The sequence below is a fragment of the Canis aureus genome, chromosome 1 (assembly GCF_053574225.1).
Source record: "Canis aureus isolate CA01 chromosome 1, VMU_Caureus_v.1.0, whole genome shotgun sequence".
Lineage (NCBI taxonomy): Eukaryota > Metazoa > Chordata > Mammalia > Carnivora > Canidae > Canis > Canis aureus.
Genome location: NC_135611.1, coordinates 26,168,794 through 26,191,070, shown reverse-complemented (window position 1 = coordinate 26,191,070; position 22,277 = coordinate 26,168,794). Strand labels below are relative to the sequence as shown.

Here is a 22,277-nt window from a genome sequence, read left to right as displayed (position 1 = left end):
TTGATTGGTAGTGAATTCTTGGGGTGTTGAAATTACAGACAGGTGAGGCATTAAGTCTTGGGGCCCTTTACTGACTTGGGGCCCTAAGTGATGTTATCATGGGCCTATAGTTTTCTTCTTAACATCATTTTAATTAAAAAGAATGTAACTCAGGACCAGTCAGATGGAAGGGATGCACAGGGCAAGGGAAGGGGCCCAGAGCCCCATGCCCTCTTCAAGCGCACCACTCTCCCCAGATATCCACTTGTTCGCCAACTCAGAAGTACTCCCAACCCCTTCATCATATAGGCACACTTGATTAAGTTATTGGCCATTGGCTCTTGATTCAATTTCCAGGCCCTGTCTCCTCCCCTGAGGTCAGGGTTGGGACTGAAATTCCAAACCTGTAATTCCATGATTGGTTTTCTGGCACTGACTTCCCTTGAATCAGAGAGCATCAACTGGATCAACTGGGTTAGCTGGATGATTGAGGAGATAAGGGAAGTAAAGTCTCCAAAGTCCTCTGGCAAGTGAGTGGTGTTGTGCCCAAGATTTCGAATCCGAGAAACCACCAAGGAGCCGACACCGATGCAAACACACGAGGGTTTATTTACAGGCTCGAGCTTGGGTCCAAGTGCACCCGACACAGTGGAGCAGGGACTTGGACCCGGAGACCTAGAGGCGCAGCAGCTTTATAGGGGCCAGTGGCCAATGGGATACGCAGAAAGTTGCACAGGCATGTCGGTCCCCACGCAGGTGGCCAATTGCATTACACCTTCCCCTATATATCCACTTGAGCGGGCCTATTACTCTGGTCAGAATCGGGGCGGAGTTTTGGCGGGCACAAGGCGGGGTGACATTGTTATGAGCCCATTTCTGATTAGGGTGTGCCCAGCGGCTGGACTGGGGGGGGGGGGGCAGCGCCTTAAGCAATAAGCAGGTCATGTGGGGGTCACACAGGAGGTGGCGGGTGCAGCACAAAATGGAGTTAGTCCTGCTCTGCTTGTCCAGGGGCAGGGGATTTTTGTTAAATTTCCTGGGTCCCACAAGTGGCAGTCCTAGGCAAAATTCCTTAAGTGATGCCTTGGGTCTTTTGAGTACCAGGCACTCTGCTAGGTACTGGGGTCAGAGAAGTGCAAGAGGCAGCACCCATCCTATTTAGTCTTTGTTCTTCCCTATTTCTGGTTCTTTCCCCTGGGGGTGGGGCACAAATCCCTGTGGAGTTCCTTCTGGGGCCTGCTGCCTCTGGGGTGCTATCCGTGAATGTCCCAACACGGTGGGTTTCTTTCCTACTCCGGCAGTGGGATGTCCCCTTCTCCCTCTAGAGAGGCAATCCTCTGCATCCTTGCAGAGTCCGGTGGTATTAATCAAGGCTCCTTTCCACAGAACAGTTTTGTTGGGCTCCAAGGCAGGCCACTCAGAACTGTGCCACTTTGGCATATTGATTATTTTAAATAAAAGTTCCTTAAGAAACAGCCAGTGCAAGAAAACACTGACTTCTCCTTGTCTTCAGAAGACAAGAAATAAATATCTTCTGTAAAAGGTGGCCTCTCTGCACCAGGAGGTAAAGAGATTCTTCTTGTCAGGCACGGGAAATTTGTCGTCAAAAAGGCTGTATAAACAACCCTTGTTACCTTTTATTGATTTACTACCAGGCCGAAATTCTGTCCAGAATTCCTTACTAATTGAAGCTCTCCAAGTCGTTTTCTTTGTCCTGTCAATTCTTCACAGATTTATTGCCTCTTTGTCTAAGAAGTATAAAAACTGCCTGCCTTTGGTCATTTAGGTCTCCATGTCATTACTGGACCTCTGTGTGTGTGTCATAAAACTACCCCCCCCCCCCCCCCCATTAATCTGGCTCATGTCCCTTACATTCTTCTATCAGCTGGAGATCCTTGACAGCAGAGGAAGTGGTTCCTCCCCTGCAGTTGGGCGTAGCCAGCTGGGTCAGCTTCCGCTGGATATTTGCTCTGAAGGGTCTGCAGTTTTGAGATCTCGGGAAATCTGACGTACAGCCAGCGGAAGGTAAGATTTCTTACCCTTTCAGTCTCCTGGAATCTCTGTCTGTGGGGTCTGGTGGAGGGAGAGTGATGACATTCTTTTTCTCTTTCTCTCAAATTAGCAGGAGAAAATATTTGTAGAACTAATTCCTTTAGTTTAGCGACTCTTGGTAAAAATTTGGTAGAGTACTTTTGGTTAGTGATCCATTTCCTCCCAGATGGCTTTTGTTTTCCTTTGTGGTGTCTTTTGTGTTGTTTGTCTTAAAGGGGATTACCATAAATCAGAAGGCAGGCATAGGCCCTCTCAGCTGTTCAAGTGGGCCTCACACAGTGCTGGGTTCATGCTTCTCATCAGGCAGTGTCTGTTTAGACATACTTTGCTGCGGGTCCCTTGTAAAAACTGGATGAAGTTTTTCTTTTTGTCTTGTTCTATGTCCTAGGAACTTGGCTTTGTGACCAATGAGGATATCCTCTTTGGTTTCTGCCATCTGGAGGGTATGTTTACTGGGGTGCATTTACTGGGGTACACTAAGGTAGCCAGTTGAATAGACTGGGGATCGGAGACATCCATTTATAGGCAGCATTTTCTTTGTCCAGTTGTGCCAGCTCTCAGGGGAGTTTGTCCTAAGAGCTCCTAGACTGTAAGAGCCTTTGTCATCTCAACCTTCATTGCTTCATTGCTTGCTTTATCGAGCACTAACAAAGTGCTCGAAAAATCCCATTCCAGTAGCACCTGCCCACTGTCACAGATTGGCGGGTCTGGGACTGGAAGCTTCACCCTTTTATGGGAGACTGGAGACACCTGATACACCACATCATTCTTCCCACCTGGCCCTGAAGGTCTTTGCTTTCTTGGACTATTCTTGGGAGTAGACTTTTGGATCATGGGGTTTTCATCAAACTAGATCCCTCTCTAGGGATGCCCTCTTGTATCTTTGGTCAAAGCATAAAAAGGTTTATTGGTTTGAGTCACTATTAATTGATAATTAAATAGTAAGAACCATGGTAAGATCAATGGCCGAAAGATGAATCCTTTAAATTGGCTAAATTAAAAAAAAGTCTTTATGGTGAGCTTTTAATTGTTTTATTAGTATAAAGCTAGCTTTAAAAGGATTCCTTTGACAAGATAAAGAACAGAAATTAGACTTAAGGCAAAAATTAATGTCTATATCCATTGCAAATTTCCCTTCTTAAAATCTGACCCGATCTGTCAGTTTTAACTTCCCTTTCCTTATAAGATTTATTTTAGACGGCAGTCCAGCTTAATCTCAAGCTCAAAGTATACAGGCTATTCTTCTAAATGCTGGAAGCCAAGAAGTAAATTTGGCAGAAGTACCTGGGACAGGGAGTAGGGCTTGCTTTGCTGTAATCCGGGTCTGCCAGCTTTAGGCATTTCTATGCAATGACCTTGGCAGATGGATCTTAGAACTATGCATCTCCCCCCCCACCTCCCCGCCCGCCACCCCCCCCCCCACAGAATTCATCATGTCTCTTGAACAGCAACAGATCTTTTAAATTATAAAGCCCCTTTTCCTCCACTTTCAAAAGATCCTACCAAATTTAGAGGATTTAGAAATGTTAATGGCTGTTCGAAACCCCAATCACAGAGAACTTGGCTGCTAAGGAAAGTTTCTTTCAGCTCCTGATTATATTATGATTATTAGGCAAACCAGAAGGCCCCCTGGAGCCCAGTCCCCCTTCACAGAGGAAACAGATCACCAAAATTTCTCCTAAGCCCTCCTGCAATTAATCAGTGGAAGGATGATTCTCAGGGCCTAATAATAATAAAAAGCCCAAGGTTAAATTACATACTTAGAAAAAAACTTTTACTAAAATGCTTTATACAGAATTTATGAAGGCATAAAACTTTTGATCTCCATTTTAGTTAAACATCTCCCTGATATATATATATATATATATATATATATATATATATATATATTAGTAAAAAAAAGGCAGGTCAATCCCTTGATATTCAGGCTACAATCCAAATCTTTAGGGGGAATTAAAGACAATTGTCTTTGTGTTACAAATCTCTATACAACTAGAAATGCAACTCTAAAAACAAGTCAAAACCCACCTATTTTTACTGATCTCAAAATCTTGCCTATTCCTCTCAATGCTTTATAGACATAAAAGATCAGGATATTGGAACAAAATTGTTCTGTACCTAAAATAGTTTCCCCAAATCTTTTTGGCAACTTGAAACCTTGAAGGTTTGCTAAGTGATAAGTGATAAGGTTAAGTTCACTGAATATCTAGGTCATTTTCAAATAACATGAAATAATAAACATTAAATGCTGAACATACATTTATCTACTGGTGGTTTCCTTATTACTCTAGAGAAACTAAAAATTTGGGTCTGCTAGTAAAGATGTTCTGTTCTTTTTTAATAAAAGATTGTACTATGAAGAAACACATGTTTCTAGAAATTATGAAATATAGTCATAAATTTGCCAATCTAAACAATGCTGGGAAAACAGACAATTCACTGTTGCTTACTACTTAGTTTTCACTAGAAATTAAAGTTTCTAAGGATTAAAAGTTGTAATTAACATATTTGACTAAAGCTGCTAAAAATTATAAGGGAAACAACCCTGTGAGATAGATGTTTTTGGTAAGAAACAGTATGACGAATGGCAATACATTTTTGTTGAGGGCAAAAATAATTCTTCCTGAAGTGAATCTAGTTATTTAGAAAGGGAAAACTTAAAAACCAAGTATAAATAATAAAAAATAAATATTACAACATGATTTATGAAAAAAAAACCTCCTTTGAAAAAAATTTTATATATAGCTAAGGTTACGATAAGTATATTTAAGAGTTAGTTTTTTTGTTTTTTTTTTTTTTAAGATTTTATTTATTTATTCATGAGAGACACAGAGAGAGAGAGAGAGAGAGGCAGAGACACAGGCAGAGGGAGAAGCAGGCTCCACGCAGGGAGCCCGACATGGGACTCGACTTGAGGACTCGATCCCGGGTCTCCAGGAACACGCCCTGGGCCGAAGGCAGGTGCTAAACCGCTGAGCCACCCAGGGATCCCCCCAAGATTTATTTTTAAGTAATCTCCACACCCAACAGTGGGGCTCAAACTGGGAGGACAGGAGTCACATGCTCTACTGACTGAGCCAGCCGGGGTGCTCCTACCCACTGAGACTTTAACAAGCTGTTTCAACCCATCTGGAAATCGTTTTGGTTTTCTGCCATCAGCAGGCATAATTATTTTATTTATTTATTTATTTATTTATTTATTTGTTTATTTATTTATTTATTTATTTTAAACTTTCAGACTCACACATTTTTGTTTTCTTAATAAACTCCACACCCAATGTGAGGCTCACATTCATGAGGCCGAGATCAGGAGTTGTATGATCTACTGATTGAGCCAGCCAAGAGCCTCTGCATTATTATTTTAAAAATGAAATACAGAAACACTACTTCTTAGTCCTTTAAAGTCCTACTGCACATACCATTTCTTCGTGGGGTTATTAGAAAGCTTAGTCCTGAGACATGATATGTAACAGTATCTGCTTTATAGTACCTGCTGCATTCTACTGATTTTGTAAAGATTGAATATTTAAAAGCTTAAATAAAGCTTTCAAGAAAAATGTGCCAGGCAATATGCCAAGCAGGAAATAAAACAAAAAATTTAAGGTACGTGCCCTAAAACCAACTGGGTGAGGCAGACAGGTAAACAAATCCCACAATACACTGTTAAGAGTCGCCAGAGGCTTAAGGAACCAGGGCCCAGCCTCTAAACTCAGCGCGGGGTCCACAGAGCTGTTTCCTAACAGCGGATGGTGCCGGGGATGGTGCTGGCCGGCAGAAGAGGAAGGGTGGGCTGGTCACAGGACACAGCTGTCTGCCGAGGCAGGGAGTTCCGAGTGGCAGATCCCAGAGCTGCAAGTGTGTGGCCTGGAGGATGGGTCTTCAGACGCCTCTAAGCCGGTCCACATCAGGCAAGTTCTTGAAGCAAAGGGCCTAATTCTTCTGTTCTCCCTGTCTCAGGAACTCAGCATACATTTCAGAGTTTACCAAGTTGCAGTGCCCCCGGCCTCCAGCGCAGACGCCTGCGGCCCCAAACCTCAGTGCCCCAGGCCAACTTTTCCTTCACCCACAAGTCACTTCCCAAGTTTCTACTCTGCTCCAAGCACTCACCCAAGGAGGACACTCAGGGTTTACAAAGGTAACCTGCTCATCAAGCTTCCTCAAGTGGAACTCCATCGTTTAGGTCATTTCAGGTTATTTGGTCCTGGCCCGACAGGCAGATTCTGGCCCTCATCTGCCTTTCCTTTTTCTCTTTTCCGTGTGTGTGTGTGTGTGTGTGTGTGTGTGTGTGTGTGTGTCTTCTGTTTTCTCTTACAGTCGAAACCCGCAACAGCTCCTCCGAGGCAGCATCTTAAAACTGCGACAAGAAACCAGAGTGTTCGCCCCCGCGACCCGCGGACGCCCGGGGTGGGTGTTGGCCCGTCGGCCGAGACCCGGGGCACCAGAGGAGCCTTGGTGAGGCCGGAGGCTTCGCGGCGGTGCCAGGCGGCGGGAGGAGGTGCGGGCGCCGGCGGCACCAGGGGCTGGCGCTTCCCGGCTCCGCGGCCTGCGAGGGGCCGGGCGGGGGCGGGGCGGGGCGGGGGCGGGGGCGGGGGCGCGCACCCCTCCTCGGCGGACTCACAGGCTTTGAGGCCCCGCCTCCTCCGGGCCCAGCTCGGCTCCGCCCCCGAGGGCCGGGCCCGGCCGCAGGGCCCCCCCCACTCCGCCCCGAGCCCCGGAGAGCCCCGGAGAGCCCCGGAGAGCCCCGGAGAGCGCAGCGGTGGCGGGAGGCCAAGAGTTAGTTTGAATATCAAAAGAATATTGCTGGAAAATTAGAATTTGATTTTTCTCTGTTAAAAAAGCTTTCTTAGATGATTGGTTTGCTTTTTATTAGAAATTATAAACAAAATTTTCTTATGTAATCTGCCTAGAAAAAGATTTTATGCTCTGTTTTCACCAAATCTTTGCTCATTCAAGAAGATATTCCTTAATATTAAAAGAGCTAAGATTTTTTACAATTATGTAACCTTCTCTATTTACCTTTAAAATCTTTTATTGTCACTTTGTCTAAATAAATACATAGTTTTATAATGATCTGTGATCCTTCTTTAATTAAATGCTTGAAGCTTTTGATATTTTTTGACAAATTTCCCAAAATCAAGTTATTATTATTATTTTAAGATTTTATGTTTAATCTCTATACCCGACGGGGCTTGAATTCATCACCTCAAGATCAAGAGTCAGTCTGACAGAGCCAGCCAAGTGCCCCCCAAAATCAAGTTCTAAAATAACATCTTTTGACTACAGTCTAACATTTCAATGATTTTGTTTCTCATCATGAAACAGAGGCATTAAACTAATTGCACTTATTACATGGGAAGTATTGTCAAGTAATACTAAACATTCCAGGTAAAGAATGCCACTTCTTGGCAGGTACAGGAACCTCAGAATGTTTTGCAGACCTCAACAAGAGAGGAACTCACCCAAATATATAAGTATTACATGCAGTCTGGTGGCAAATATTTGGCTTGGCTTCTGGCCTCAAGAGGCTGTTAAAAGTTCAACGTAGAGATTCCTTGTAAAAAGTTCCAAAAAAAAAAAAAAAAAAGTTCCAACAAGGCAGATTTAAGAGTCTAAAATGATCAATTGCTATTCTTGCTGAACTCCTATATAGAATCAGGCCAAGGTTGCTCCCCCCACCCCCGCCATATTTATTTTATAAATTAATCAGTCTTAATTTGGCTACCTTTGGTCATAAAATGAGAGTGTTTATAAAGAGAAAAATTCTATTTAAGTAACATACCTTTATGGATATCAGATTCTAGATCTGATGAGACTAGATCCTGTTTTTTTCTAGTTTCCTTCAATGTCTGGTCACAACTCCTAATTAACATTTCCAATTTTTTCCTGTAATTTTGACATGGAATCACTTCATAAGTAAAAATTCCTCTTTTCTTGGAGCTCTGCAAACTAAATATACACAGCTTTATGTAAACTTGAGAGAAATCACCATAACAACTCATATATAGATCATCTTCATGCCTGTTGTCACTCAGGTCACCAGACACACTTGACCTACAAACCAAAAGAGTCTGCCGGATTGCCACTGCCTGCCCTCACCCTATTTGAAGATGCTTAGCCTGATAACTAGAAATCTTCTAAACTAGCTACTCTCAGAACTCAGAAACCAGTTTTATAATTTATCTAATCTTAACCATTGCTTTTCTTTTGTTTTCATAAAAATACCTCTTCTTTATTGCATGATTAATTGAACCACAGGCTTAACTTTGAAAATACATAAGCTGGGGCACCTGGATGGCCCTGTCCATTTGTCTTGTCAATTCGTCCCAGATTTATTGGCTCTTTACCTAAAAAGTAGTCTGAACCTTGTTGTTGTCTGAAAATGCCTGCCTTGGTTGTTTCTTTAGGTCTCAATTTCATTTTGGGGCTTCCATGCACACTCAATAAAACTTTATTTTTTTCTCCTGTTAGTATGTCTCATGTCAATTTAATCTCCATACCAGCCGGAAGATGTTGAAAGGGTAGAAGTAAATTGTTTCTTCCCCCCAGAGACAATTTCCCCATGTTTTCTCCTTTGTATGAGCAGAAAGGCCACATTTGGGTAGCTTGGCACTCAGTTGGTGGCTTAGCAAAGCTAATGTAGTGACAGTAGTGATCAGAGGACGCAGCTCAGGCACCAGAGTGGAAGTTGTTGGTCCCCATCCAGTCGCAGTTTCAGCCAATGGCATTCTACCTCAAATCTTGCAGGTGTTCATCTGAAGACCTTCTCTTGACTAGTACATGCTAAGTAGGCCACAATTACAGACTGATGAGATGGTATGACATGTGAGGACAGGAGAAGGGTTATAAAGTCAGTGATTAAGTTTCTATCTTGTCTTGAGCCTGGGCCCCTGTGCTGTAACCTTTGCTAGGGTTTCTCAACTTTTTTCTTTTCCCCTAAGTTGAAACAGGAAGGCTTGGAGGGCTACAGTTGCAGTTTTCCCTTTGCCCAGGCTAATTATGCTTTGGCAAATGGTTTCCCTTGAGGACAGCCTTTGGTTGAGGACAACAAAATGTTTTGGGCTTATTTCAAAGTTGGGAATATTTTTCTTCCCACTGTAGGAAGTATGAGGCAGAGGGATTTTTGTCTCCATTGTTCTCCCAGAGGATCTGGTGGGGTTCCTAGAGGGAAATCTCACATAAGTCTGAGGGCCTCTCTGACACTAGGACCTCCCTAAGATTTTAACTCTTAAGCTTGTCCACACAGAGTGTCTTGGCAATTAGTTAATGACAGTTAAAATGATCATACCTATTCTGGTTCCAACCACCTGTACCCTTAGAATGTGACCTCACTTGGAAATAAGACTGTTTCAGATAGAAGTTAAAATGAGGTCATTCTGGAGGAAGATAGGCAGTAAATCCAATGACTGGTGTCCTTGTAAGAAGGGGGAATTTGGACTCAGATATGCACACAGTGAGAACACCATGTGCAGACACAGGGAGAAGACAGAGATCTATGCAGAGAGAGGGGGCTTGAAAAGATCCTTCCCTTGCAGTCCCTCAGGAGGAACGACTTCGCCGACACTTTCCTCTGAAACTTCTTGCCTCAAGAACCGTGAGATAATAAATTTCTGTTGTTTAAACTGCCCGGTTTGGGGTACTTTGGGATGACAACCCTAGCAAACTAAAACATACATTTCCTTTTTAGATCCTCATAAATCCCTGCAATAAGGGTCCTTTGTTATATAAGATTTGTTTACATCTATGTCTATCGTGCAAAACCATAAGGCTTGCTTTGAGTAGATTTGATAATTTATTTTAAGGTACTAACTCTTGGGAATCACATGATTAATTGTGTTTTCTCTCTCTACATATCAAGACTTGCTCTCTTTATCAGCAGTCATCTGACTTCAGCATGATTACCTCTCGGTTACTGGTTTATGTGGCAGTTTTGGTTCTCTGTGTCATAAAAGTCAGCTCCCGGGATACATTTATTGCAGCTGTTTATGAACATGCAGTGAAATTGCCTAATGCCACCCTAGTACCAGTGTCCCATGAAGAGGCATTGGCAGTAATGAACCAAAATCTGGACCTGTTGGAGGCAGCAATCACTTCAGCAGCAAACCAGGTACCTTCTCTCAAGCACTCTGGATTCCACCAAGAGAAAGATGGGGTCTTAGGACACAGGGTCCCTGTCAAGTTCAATTATACTTTTGGAAAACATGTATGTTAGGTAGCCAACAACTTTGTTGTACTCCTACCTCTTACCTCCTTCTCAAAATTGTTACAGCAAGGATACTGTTCTACTTCCCTAATTGTGAGATAAAGTTAAGAAAAAAAAAAAAAAAAGAAAATAATAGCTTCATCATCATTAAGGGGCAGTAGATCTTTGAGGAACTTGCTATATGCTCAACAGCTCTGCTGCTCTCTTTCACTATACGTAGAGAGTGGAGGATAAGTGGATCAGGACCAGGTACTGTGCAGTGAGTATTAGTAGCCTTGGTATACTTTTGTGCTCTTAGCCTTGTGTGGGTTTTTGGATTAGTTTATAACACCAAAATAAAGTTAAGTTGCAAATTACTTAACAATATGTATTATGTACTTCATATTTCATTCTAATTACAAGATAAACTATATATGTTAATGTGTAGTGAGTTCTTGGGTTGAATGAAGGGTTAAGTATAAAGGTCTGGTTTGAATGGATATGATTTTTTTTAAAGATTTATTCATGAGAGACAGCGAGAGAGAGAGAGAAGAGAGAGAGAGGGGCAGAGACACAGGTAGAGGGAGAAGCAGGCTCCATGCAGGGACCCCGATGGGGTACTCAATCCCAGATCCCAGGATCACGCCCTGAGCTGAAGGCAGATGCTCAACCACTGAGCCACCCAGGCGTCCCTGAATGGATATGATTTAAACAAGATATTTGTAGGTCAGGTATAGAGGGAGATTATGTGAAGTGTGATGAGTCATGAATACATACATGTAACTCCTATCTACCAATATACATTCTTATACAATACAAACATTTTAAATACTATGAAGCATTCTGAGGTCCTTTTTCATCCTTAGTCCAACTATTTTCTTAAAAGCTGCAGCAGCTTTCAGGGTGACTCTCCCATCTGAAGGGGCCCCAGTGAGCTCATGGTGTACCTCTGGGCTTGGCACCCTTTGGGGAATCCGTGTCTGAGTGCTCTCCTTCTGAGAAGCCAGAATCACTTTTACAGAGTGATTTGGAGAGCAGAGAAGGTTGGAGCAGAGGAGGAAGTAAAATGGAGAATTTGAGTATAAATTAATCCTGTAATACAACACCCGACTGAAGTGGGGGTGGGGGGGAGGGGAGGGATGGGGGGAGCGATTTTGAGAAGAATTGGTTTTATGCTTAACAACCGCAGTGGATAGCAAACCTTTCAATAAGCTATTGATGTTTAAGAAAGAATGAAAATGTTATAGAGAAAAGGTGGTGGGATTAGACTATGCAATTGTGAAAAAAAATTATAAAAATACAGAACACAAAAAATTAAGATTGAAAGAAAGAAAAGGCCTGGATGGCTGTTGCTAATCCATTCAGTTTCTCAGTTTCCTTTACAGACCCTCTCTTGGATTGTTTTCTTACCTGAGAAATATTTTAATTGAGCTACATTTTTAACAGGGTGCACATATTATTGTGACTCCAGAAGATGGTATTTATGGCTGGAACTTTAGCAGGGAAACTATCTACCCATACTTGGAGGATATCCCAGACCCTGGAGTGAACTGGATCCCTTGTAATAATCCTAAAAGGTAAGGAAATAGGTGGTGGACAATTCAATCATGAACATGAACTTCCTTTATCTGGAAGGACTTTGTAGAAGATCACTGTGTAAGATCCACTGTCAACTCTAAGTTCAAGACCATTTTATTATTTTTCATCTCCTGTGGATACATTTATTAGGAAAGTGAATATGAGTTGTGAAATCACAGAAAATCAGTCCAGGAAGGTAACACAGAAATCATCAAATTCAATGTGAATATATTTCCATTGAGAAAAGGAACCTGGAGAAAGAATAGCATAACTTGCTTAGGGATACAGGGGTAGTGGTGAGTCAAAGATGACTAAAGGTGACTAAACAATCAAACTTTAGTTTTCTGACTTCTTACCAGTGAACAGAAAATTGTTGTCCCGTGTTTCCATAATTTGGAAACTGTGTGAGAAAATGGCAAAATAGAGCCACGTGTTAGTTCCGGATTTAAAATTTTCCTTTTTACGTCAATAAGATAGCTAAATGAGGTTAATGTGTATGAAGTCCTAAGAGCTTAAAGTGATGATGTAGCAGAACTGCGGAAGTGGTTTAAGCCAGGTCTAGACTTTATTTTTAAGATCGTATTTATTTATTAATGAGAGACACAGGGAGAGAGGCAGAGACACAGGCAGAGGGAGAAGCAGGTTCCACGCAGGGAGTCCGATGTGGGACTTGATCCCAGGATCCTGGGATCACACCCTGGGCTGAAGGCAGGCGCTAAACCTGAGCCACCCAGGTGTTCCTTTTTTTTTTTTTTTTTTTTTTAAAGATTTTAGGGTGTGTGTTCTAAGAAAGCATTTTGTAGTCTTTATTGGATATAGCAAACAGTCTGAAAGATATAGTTTAAATGTGCATATATTTGGATATATGATGGACTTTCAAGATTAATAGAGGCAGAAGGGAAATATGTTATCAGGACTGTTTAAAAAATCCCAAACACCAGAATTCTATTTAAGGTACTTATTCTACCAGTTGTGGTGATCTGAAAAGACTTCGGCTAAATGTTTCAAGTGATGTGATGTATTGTGTTTAATACCTAGGTATTTCAGACATTAATTGAAGCAAACGAGAGAGAAGAATTGTCAAATACTCATTCTTTATATATAATGCATTAAGATAATTTTTTAGATGTGGTTTCTCATCCTTCTTGGTCTTTTTCAAGGATATGTTTTTGTTGATAATTGGTATGGTTTTGCTTATATTAATTGTACCAATTTGTAGATCTATCTAATGGTCTCGGTTTGATACTCAAAGAAAGCTTTTACTACTATTGCCAGGAGATAGCGCTAAATTTCCATTCATTTAACTGTTATTTTACACTTCTCAGCTCTTCTTCAATAACCTACCTCCTATTAACCATCTATTATTTAAAGATTGTGCCAAGAGAGAATAAATATGGCTACATGTTACCTGTAGTAGGGTCTCACTTTTGAAGATTGCTTTTTAAATTACTTACTGGGACAACTACTGGTAACCTGATAAAGAATAAAGAAATCAGGGGCACCTGGGTGGCTCAGATGGTTAAGCATCTGTCTGCCTTCTGCTCAGGTCATGATCCCAGAGTCCTGGAATTGAGCCCCAAGCTTCCTGCTCATAGGGGTGTCTGCTTTTCCCTATTCCTCTCCACCCTGCTCGTGTGTGTTCTCTCTCTCTCTGTTTCTCTCTCAAATGAGTAAATGAAATCTTTAAAAAAAAAAAAAAAAAAGAATAAAGAAAACATTAACAAGCATTCCAGTATTTCCATTTTTCCATACTGTCTGGTAGTGCCCTAGGTCAATCCTTGTTTCCTTTAATCTGAGCTATTGCAACAGCTTTCTAATGATTCCCTGTATTTAGTCTATCATTCTAATACATTCTATACCCTAATGGCCTATTATCTTAAGGAAAATTCAGATCATGTGACTTCTGTCCTCAAAACCTTTTGTCTATTAAATTTGAAGTAAGTTTTTAGCTTTTTGTGCTGAGCTCTTTTATGATCCCAAATGCATCTTTTAAATTCCCCTTTCCCTTTTCTATCCCTAATGATGCCTCTGCTCCAACCAGATTGACTACTTCCCTGAACAAGATTTCCCTTTTCTTAACCTCCAAGGGTCTCTTTTTTCCTAATTTTTTTTATTGTGGTAAAATATATAGAGCATAAGGTTTACTATCTTAACCATTTAAAATGTACAGTCAGTAGTATTAAGTATATTCGTATTGTTATTCCACCATCACTATCACCCACCTCCAGAACCCTTTTTATCTAGCAAAACTCAAACTCTATACCCATTAAACAATAATTTTGCTTGCGGTCATTTTGGCAGCACCTATACTAAAATTGGAGCAATACAGAGAATATTAGCATGGCTCTTGCACAAGGATGACATGCAAATTCCTGAAGCACTCCATATTTTTAGAAAAGAAAGAGGAGACATTATAATGATACCACAGAAATACAAAAGATTATGAGAAGAGGCTACTATGAATAAGTATATGACAACAAATTGGACAACGTAAGATAAATCCATGGATTTCTAGAAATAGGGAACCTAACAAGACCAATAATGATTAAGGAGATTGGATCAGTAATCAAAAAATTCCCAGCAAAGGAAAGCTTGAACCAAATGAATTACAGATAAATTCTACAAATATTTAAGGAAGAGTTAATGCCAGTCCCTCTTAAACTCATCTAAAATATTTAAGAGGAGGGAACATTCCCAAATTCACTTAATGGAGCCAGGGTTACCTTGATGCCAGTTAGATAAGGATACCACAAGGTAAAAAAAAAGAAACCACTACAGGCCAATATCCCTGATGAATACAGACATAGAAGTTCTTAACAAAATACTAGGAAACCAAATTCAATAGCATATTAAAAGGATAAGAGACCATGATTAAATGGAATTTGTCCTGGCATGCAAGAATTTTTCAACATAAGTAATACAAAAATGTGATACACCATATTAATAGAATGAAATATGAAAATCATAAAATCACTTCAATAGATGCAGAAAAAGCATTTGACAAAATTCCACATACTTTCATTATAGAAACGATCAAGAAAGTCAATATAAAAGGGACACATCTCAACATAATGAAGGCCATATATGGCAAGCCTGCAGCTCAAAGCATACTGATAGAAATTTGAAGAATCCCTCTAGATCAGGGAAAAGACAAGGGTGTCCACTCTCCATACTCCTATTCAATGTACTACTAGAAGTCTTAGCCAGAGCAATTAGTCAAGCGAAGAAATAAATGGCATCCAAATTGGAAAGGAAGAACTAAAATTGTTTCGATTTGCTGCTGCTGTGTCTTGTATAAAGAAAATCCTAAGGACTTCACCAAAAAACTATGAAACCCAAAGCTAAATAACCCAGTTAAGAAATGGGCAGAAGATATGAATAGACATTACTCCACAGAAGACATTCAGATGGCTAACAGACACATGAAAAAATGCTCAACATCACTCATCATCAGGGAAATACAAATCAAAATCATGGTGAGATACCACCTCACACCTGTCAGAATGGCTAAAAATAATAACACAGGAAGCAACAGATGTTGGTGAGGATGTGGAGACAGGGGAATCCTCTTACACAGGTGGTAAGAATGCAAACTGGTGTAGCCACTCTAGAAAACGGTATGGAAATTCCTCAAAAAGCTAAAAATAGAACTACCTTCTAACTCAGGATGTATACTACTAGGTACTTACCCACAGGATACAAAAATACAGATTTGAAGGGGCACATCCATCCCGATATTTATAGCAGCATTATCAACAATAGCTAAGCTATGCAAAGAGCTTAAATGTCCATTCACTAATTGATAAAGGTGTAGTATAGGGATACTTGGGGGGCTCAGTTGGTTAAGCATCTGCCTTCAGCTCAGGTCATGATTTTGAGGTCCTGAGATTGAGCTCCACATTGGGCTCTCTGCTCAGTGGGAAGTCTGCTTCTTCCTCTCCTTCTTTCTCTGTCCTTCCCCCCTCCCTACTCATGCTCTCTCTCTTCTCACAAATAAATTTTTAAAGAAGATGTAGTGTACACACACACACACACACACACACACACGGAATGTTACTCAGCTATCAAAAAGGATGAGCTCTTGCCATGTGCAACAACATGGATGGAGCTAGAGTATATTATGCTAAGTGACATAAGTCAGAGGAAGACAAATCCCATATGATTTCACTCATATGTGGAATTTAAGAAACAAAACAGATGAATATATGGGAAGGAAAAAAAAAGAGGGAGGCAAACCATAAGAGACTCTTAATTCTATAGCTAGAGTTCTCTATAGAACAAAGATTGATGGAGGGAGATGGGTGGGGAAATGGGCTAGAAGAATAATGAATATTAATGAGAGCACTTACTGTGATGGGCAGTAGATGTTATTGTAAATGATAAATCACTAAATTCTATACCTGGAGCCAATTAATTAGAATTCAAATAAAAATTGGAAAAAAAAAGTGAATTCAGGAAAGTTGCAGGATACAAAATCAATATATTAAAGTCAGTTCTATTTCTGTATACTAATGATGAACCATTAAAAAATAATCTCATTTACAAAGTACCAAAAATAATAAAATACTTAGGAATAAATTTAACAAAAGAAGGGAAGGGAAAGATCTGTACACCAGAAATAATAAGACATTAAGGGAAGAAATTGAAGAAAACATAAATAAATGAAAAGATCCTGTGTTCTTGGATTGGAAGAGTTAATAGTGTTAAAATATTCATACTACCCAAACCATCTACAGATTCAGTGCTATGCTTATCAAAATTAAAATTGTATCTTCATAGAAATAGAAAAAAATAGATCCTCAAATTTGTATGGAGCTACTGAAGATTCCAAATAGCCAAAGCAATCTTGAGAAAGAACAAAGCCAGAAGCATCACACTTCCGGATTTCACTCTATATTAGAAAGCTATAGTAATCAAAACTTACTGTGCTATTTTATTGGCATAAAAACAAACACATAGACCAGTAGAACAGACTCCAAAGCCCAGAAATAAATCATGTGTATATAGTCAACTAATATTTGACAAAGCAGCCTTGAATATACAATGGAAAGAGGATAGTCTCCTCAATAACTCGTGTTGGGAAAACTGTATATTCATATGCAAAAGAGCAAAATTGAACCTTTATCTTACACCATTCACAAAAATTAACTCAAATGTATTAAAGATTTAAACATAAGACCTGAAACCGTAAAACAGTTGAAGAAAACAGGGAAACATCTTGACATTGGAGTTGGTAAGGACTTTTTAGATATGACACCAGAAGCATAAACAAAAAAAAGCAAAGATCAACAAATAGAACTACCTCAAGGTAAAAAGCTCAGCACAGCCAAGGAACAAAATGAAAGGGCAACCTATAGAATGAGAGAAAATATTTGCAAATCTTATATCTGATAAGGGCTTAATATCCAAAGATATGTAAGGAATTCACACAACTCAATAGTTAAAAAGGGAGAGAAAGGGACAATGGATCTAAATAGACATTTCCCCCAAACATGACTAATCAAGTAAATGCAAGAAAAAGCAAATCAAACCCACTGTATGATATCTCACGCTCACTGGAAATCTCCTGGAATTATCAAAAAGATAAGGGATAACAATTGCTGAAGAGAATACAAAGAAAACCTTTTCTACTGTTGGTGGGAATATAAAGGGGTGCAGTCACTGTCGAAAACAGTATGGAGTTTCCTCAAGATATAACTACCGTATGATCCACAAGGAAGTGAAATCGTTATTTCCAAAAGATATCTGCACCTCTATGTTTATTGCAGCATTTTCTACAATAGCCAAGACATAGAAACAATGAAGTGACCTTTAACAGATGAATGGATAAAGAAATGTGTTATATACATATATTCAATGGAATATTATTCAGCCATGAAAAAGAAATATTGCCATTTGCAACAACATGGATGAACCCCGAGAACATTCTGCTAAGTGAACTAAGCCAGGCAGAGGACAAAAACTGCATGATCTCACTTATAAGTAGAGTCTAAAAATGCCAAACTTCTAGAAGCAGAGAGAATAATAGTTGCTAGGGGCTGATGGTGGGAGAAATGAGACAAAAGTTAGGCAAAGGATACAAACTTCTAGTTATAAGAGGGAATAAGTTCCAGAGATCTAATGTATATCATGGTGACTATAGTTAACAATACTCTATTGTTTGCTTGAAAGTTGCAATGGGAGTGAATATTAAATGCTCTCACCGTATTAACAATCAAACAGTAATTATACTAAAGAATGTGTTAACCTAATTGTGGTAAACATTAATATATACATGGATCAAATCACATTTTATATTTTGATCTCACACAATGTTAAACATCAACTATATTTCAGTAAAGCTGGAGAAAGAACACAATAACTCCCTATTTCCCCATCTCTGTAGCCCCTGGCAGTCATCACTTTACTTTCTATATTGATGAATTTGGCTACTCTTGACTATGCTAGCTACCTATATATTACCTTTTTGTGATTGACTTATTTCACTTAGCACAATGTTTTCAAAGTTCATTCGTGTTATAGCACGTGTCAGAATTTCCTTCCTTTTTAGGCTGAATAATATTCTACTGTGTATGTATAACCACATTTTACTACCTTTCATCCATTGATGGACACTTGAGTTACTTCCACCTTTAGGTATTGTGAATAACGTTGCCATGAACATAAGTATACAGATGTATCTTCAAGACCCTGCTCTCAATTTTTTGGAAATCTATCCTGAAGTGTAACTGCCAAATCATATGCTGGTTCTATTTTTAATTTTTTGAGGGACTACCAAACTGGTTTCCTGGCAGTTCTTTTCCTAATCATGTCATTTTTACATTTTCACCAACAGCGCCTTTGTGTTCCAATTTCTCCACATCCTCAGAAACCCTTGTTATTTTCCTTTTTTTTTTTTTTTTTTTTAAGTAGTAGACATTCTAAAGGGTGTGAGGTGACATTTCATTGTGGTTTTGATTTGCATTTTCCTAGTGATTAGTGAGGTTGAGCATCTTTTCACATGCTTATAGGCCATTTGCATGGCTGGTTCTTTTTTGTTTGTTTGTTTTTGTTTTTGTTTTTTTAAGAAAAGACTATTCAAGTCTTTTGCCCATTTTAAAATCAGATTGTTGTTGAATTTTAAGAGTTCTCTTGTATTGTGAATATGAATATAAATTGTCCTTCTTTGTCTCTTGTAATCTTTTTTTAATTTAAAATCTATTTTACCTGATATTAGCATAGAGTGTCTTAATTTCTCCCTCACATTTGAACAGTATTGCTGGATACCAGATTCTTAGTTGACATTTTTTTTCTTCCAGCACTCTAAATATATTGGCCCACTGCTTTCTGGTCTCTAAAGTGTCTGATCAAAAACTGCTAATAATTTCACTGGGGATTCCTTGTATGTTATGAATCACTTATCTCTTGTGGCTTTCAAAATCCTTATTTTGTGTTTGGCTTCTGACAATTTGATTACAACATGTCTTGGTATGGGTGTCTTTGAGTTCATCCTTCCTGGAGATCATTGAACTTCTTGGTTATTTATATTCATGTCTTTAATTAAATTTGGGAAGTTCTTAGATATGATTTCTTCAAATAATCTCTCTGTCTCTTTATCTCACTCTTCTTGGACTCATATAATCTGTGTATTAGTCCACTTTGTGGTGTCCCACAGCTCCCTTAGGCCTTGTTCACTTCAATCTTTTTGTCTTTCCATTATTTTGACTTGATTATTTCAGTTGGCTTACCTTTAAATTTATTGATTCTTTCAGCTAAAATTCATCTTTGAATACCATTTGTAAATTTTTTATTTTAGTCATTGTAATTTTCAGCTCCAGAATTTCTTTTTGGTTCCTCTTAGGTTTTCCATCTCCCTACTGATATTTCCATTTTGTTAATATGTTATCTTCTTGACTTTTTCTACACTTGCTTTTAATTCTTGAGCATCTTTAAGACAGTTGTTTTAGTCTTTGTCCAGTAGGTTTGCCCTGTGGTCTTTCCGTAGGATGATTTCTGTAGGTTTATTAGTTTATTCTTTTTTTTTTTTTTTTCCCTTTGAATGGGCCATACTTTCTTGTTTATTTGCATGCCTGTGATTTTTTTGTTGATAAATTGATATTTGAAACTTAAATATGATCATTCTGGACATCAAATTCTTCCCCTTCCTCAGGGTTTAGTGCCTTTTGTTAGTTTGCTTGTTTTGATTCTTGTAGGCTGTTTCTGTTCTAGGCATAAGCTTGAGGTGTAAAATTAAGATCTTTTGAGGGCTTTTCTTAGCCTGTGTCTTTCCCTGACCACATGTGTTGACTTTCTAAATTCTCCTATGTATATTATTGCTTTTTTATGTCCTAGTCTTTAAATGTCTGACTCCCAAAAGAGAAAAAGGACAAAATTACGGAAGGGAGAGAGAAGACAACCATGGCTCTTTAAATCCTCTAGAAATTACTTGAGCTAGTAGGGGAAGGACTTGCAATAATATGGTAGTTGTGGTGGTAATGGGGTACAAAAATGGCTACCTACCCTTGTGTCTGTACCTCCATGATCAGAAGCTCTTATCAGTGATCAGAACACAGATCCCTGATATTTGGAGGACAGGGTTTTTATTGTCCAACCTGGTCCCAATAAGCTGCCTGCATGGTGCTCCAGGCACCTGCATGGATGTGGGGTAAAGCATGGGTAGCCATTGCTGAGCTAAGAGCTGAAAGTGACTGCAGTTGGCTACAATTTGCCTTCCAAGCCTTCCCTTGGAATTTACAAGCCTTGGGGTAGACTTCAGAATTTCAAAATAGTTGCATAGGTTAGATTCTGCTGATACAAATATTATCTAGGTGGAGGGATGTATTCCTGGTCCTTCCTACTCTGCCATCTGGAATTGTAAATTCCAAGTTTTCATTCTTTCACTTGAAATATTTTTTTATTCCTCTTTTCTGCCAGGGTTAGTGAACAGAAGATGTGTATCATTGCTCCCAAATATCCATGAGATGTGACACACATCTTAAGACAAACACATAATGAATACATGATTATTATATATGATGACAAATGCTCTGATGAAAAAAATTCATGGCCTATAATCTTGTCCTAGAAGAGTTTCCTACAACCAAATTCTCACAAGCATGTACTTCCTCTGAAATCTATTCTTGTTTTAATCCTTCCCTTCTATGATTTTATTTAGAATTTATTTTCACATATATAACATAATAGGTTTAGACAACATAATTCTGAATTTTATTAAAAGATAAGTTTCATTTTTGTTTTCTTTTTCCAATAAACACATATCAGGTTTGGCTACACCCCAGTGCAAGAAAGACTCAGCTGCCTGGCCAAGGACAACTCTATCTACGTTGTAGCTAATATTGGAGATAAGAAGCCATGCAATGCCAGTGACTCTCAGTGTCCCCTCGATGGTCGTTATCAATACAACACTGATGTGGTGTTTGATTCTCAGGGAAAACTGGTGGCACGCTACCATAAGGTAAAATTAATTTGCAAACAGTTCAGTTACTAAGTATTTAACAAAATAAAGTGGACAAGAAAGAAAAATAATTAGTGTTGGTAAAAAGTATACTTCAGAAGCAGACTAGAGACCAAGCATAGTAAGCAATGATTAGGTGTGGTAAGCTCCTATGAAGAGGCTCAGGAGGCTTCCTATGCATTTAGGAACACAGGAATATATCTGTGGAAGTGTATGAAAATCAGCAGGAGGTACCTGCATTGACGTATAATGTTGCCTTTTAGACTTTGTCCTTTTAAAGACATGCCTTGGCATTGGGTCAAGACTAGAAGGAAAAACTACCTACCAGATAGACTTGGTTTTGAAGAGAAAGAAGCAAAGAAAGTTCTTTCTCCACAGAAAAGAGTTAAGTGTTCTTGGCAAATAGAAGTTATCTATTTCACTCCTATGTCTTTCTAAGATTCAAGAGGGCCTTAATAGTTAAGGATTTCCTTCTACATATCTATAAAATGTGGATATTGAACCAAAGGCTCCTATCAGTTGTAGTAATCTCTGATTCTCTTACACTTTTTCCCTGTGAAGACAGTGGTCATGGATTAAATTGGCACTAAGAGATGTTGGCTTGCACATTTTCAGGCACAGTAACACCCAGGCCAACTTCTGAAAAGAGACTTTTACCCACTTCATCTTCCGTTTCTTACAGCACAACCTTTTCATGGGTGAAAATCAATTCAATGTACCCAAGAAACCTGAGATTGTGACTTTTGACACCATCTTTGGAAGATTTGGCGTTTTCACATGCTTTGATATACTCTTCTATGATCCTGCTGTTACTCTGGTGAAAGATTTCCATGTGGATACCATAGTCTTCCCAACAGCATGGATGAATGTTTTGCCACATTTATCAGCTATTCAATTCCACTCAGCTTGGGCAATGGGCATGGGAGTCAACTTCCTTGCATCCAATATACATCACCCCTCAAAAAGAATGACAGGTAATGTGTAAGCTCTAAAATTTACAAACTTTTGTAATAAAAAAAGTACAAGAAATAATAT

General features: G+C 39.2%; 1 protein-coding gene and 1 non-coding gene across 7 annotated transcripts in view; both read left to right on the top strand.

Annotated features, from left to right (window-relative positions):
- Positions 1 to 22,277, top strand: part of VNN1 (vanin 1) — a 34,750-nt gene that overhangs the window by 4,374 nt on the left and 8,099 nt on the right. The window contains exons 2-8 of one of the 6 annotated variants that reach the window (XM_077893403.1): positions 1,865 to 2,004; positions 2,420 to 2,474; positions 6,346 to 6,483; positions 9,887 to 10,135; positions 11,657 to 11,787; positions 21,050 to 21,242; positions 21,925 to 22,216. In XM_077893403.1, coding sequence (XP_077749529.1) covers positions 2,439 to 2,474; positions 6,346 to 6,483; positions 9,887 to 10,135; positions 11,657 to 11,787; positions 21,050 to 21,242; positions 21,925 to 22,216 — 1,039 coding nt within the window. In that variant the 5' untranslated portion in view covers positions 1,865 to 2,004; positions 2,420 to 2,438. Of the gene's footprint in view, positions 1 to 1,864; positions 2,005 to 2,419; positions 2,475 to 5,650; positions 6,167 to 6,345; positions 6,527 to 9,886; positions 10,136 to 11,656; positions 11,788 to 21,049; positions 21,243 to 21,924; positions 22,217 to 22,277 lie in introns of those variants that run through there. The other 5 variants (XM_077893411.1, XM_077893418.1, XM_077893425.1 and 2 more) reach the window with 5 other exon arrangements.
- On the top strand, positions 14,077 to 14,180 carry LOC144289085 (U6 spliceosomal RNA). The gene has a single exon (XR_013357138.1). It is a non-coding gene; the product is annotated as a U6 spliceosomal RNA (small nuclear RNA).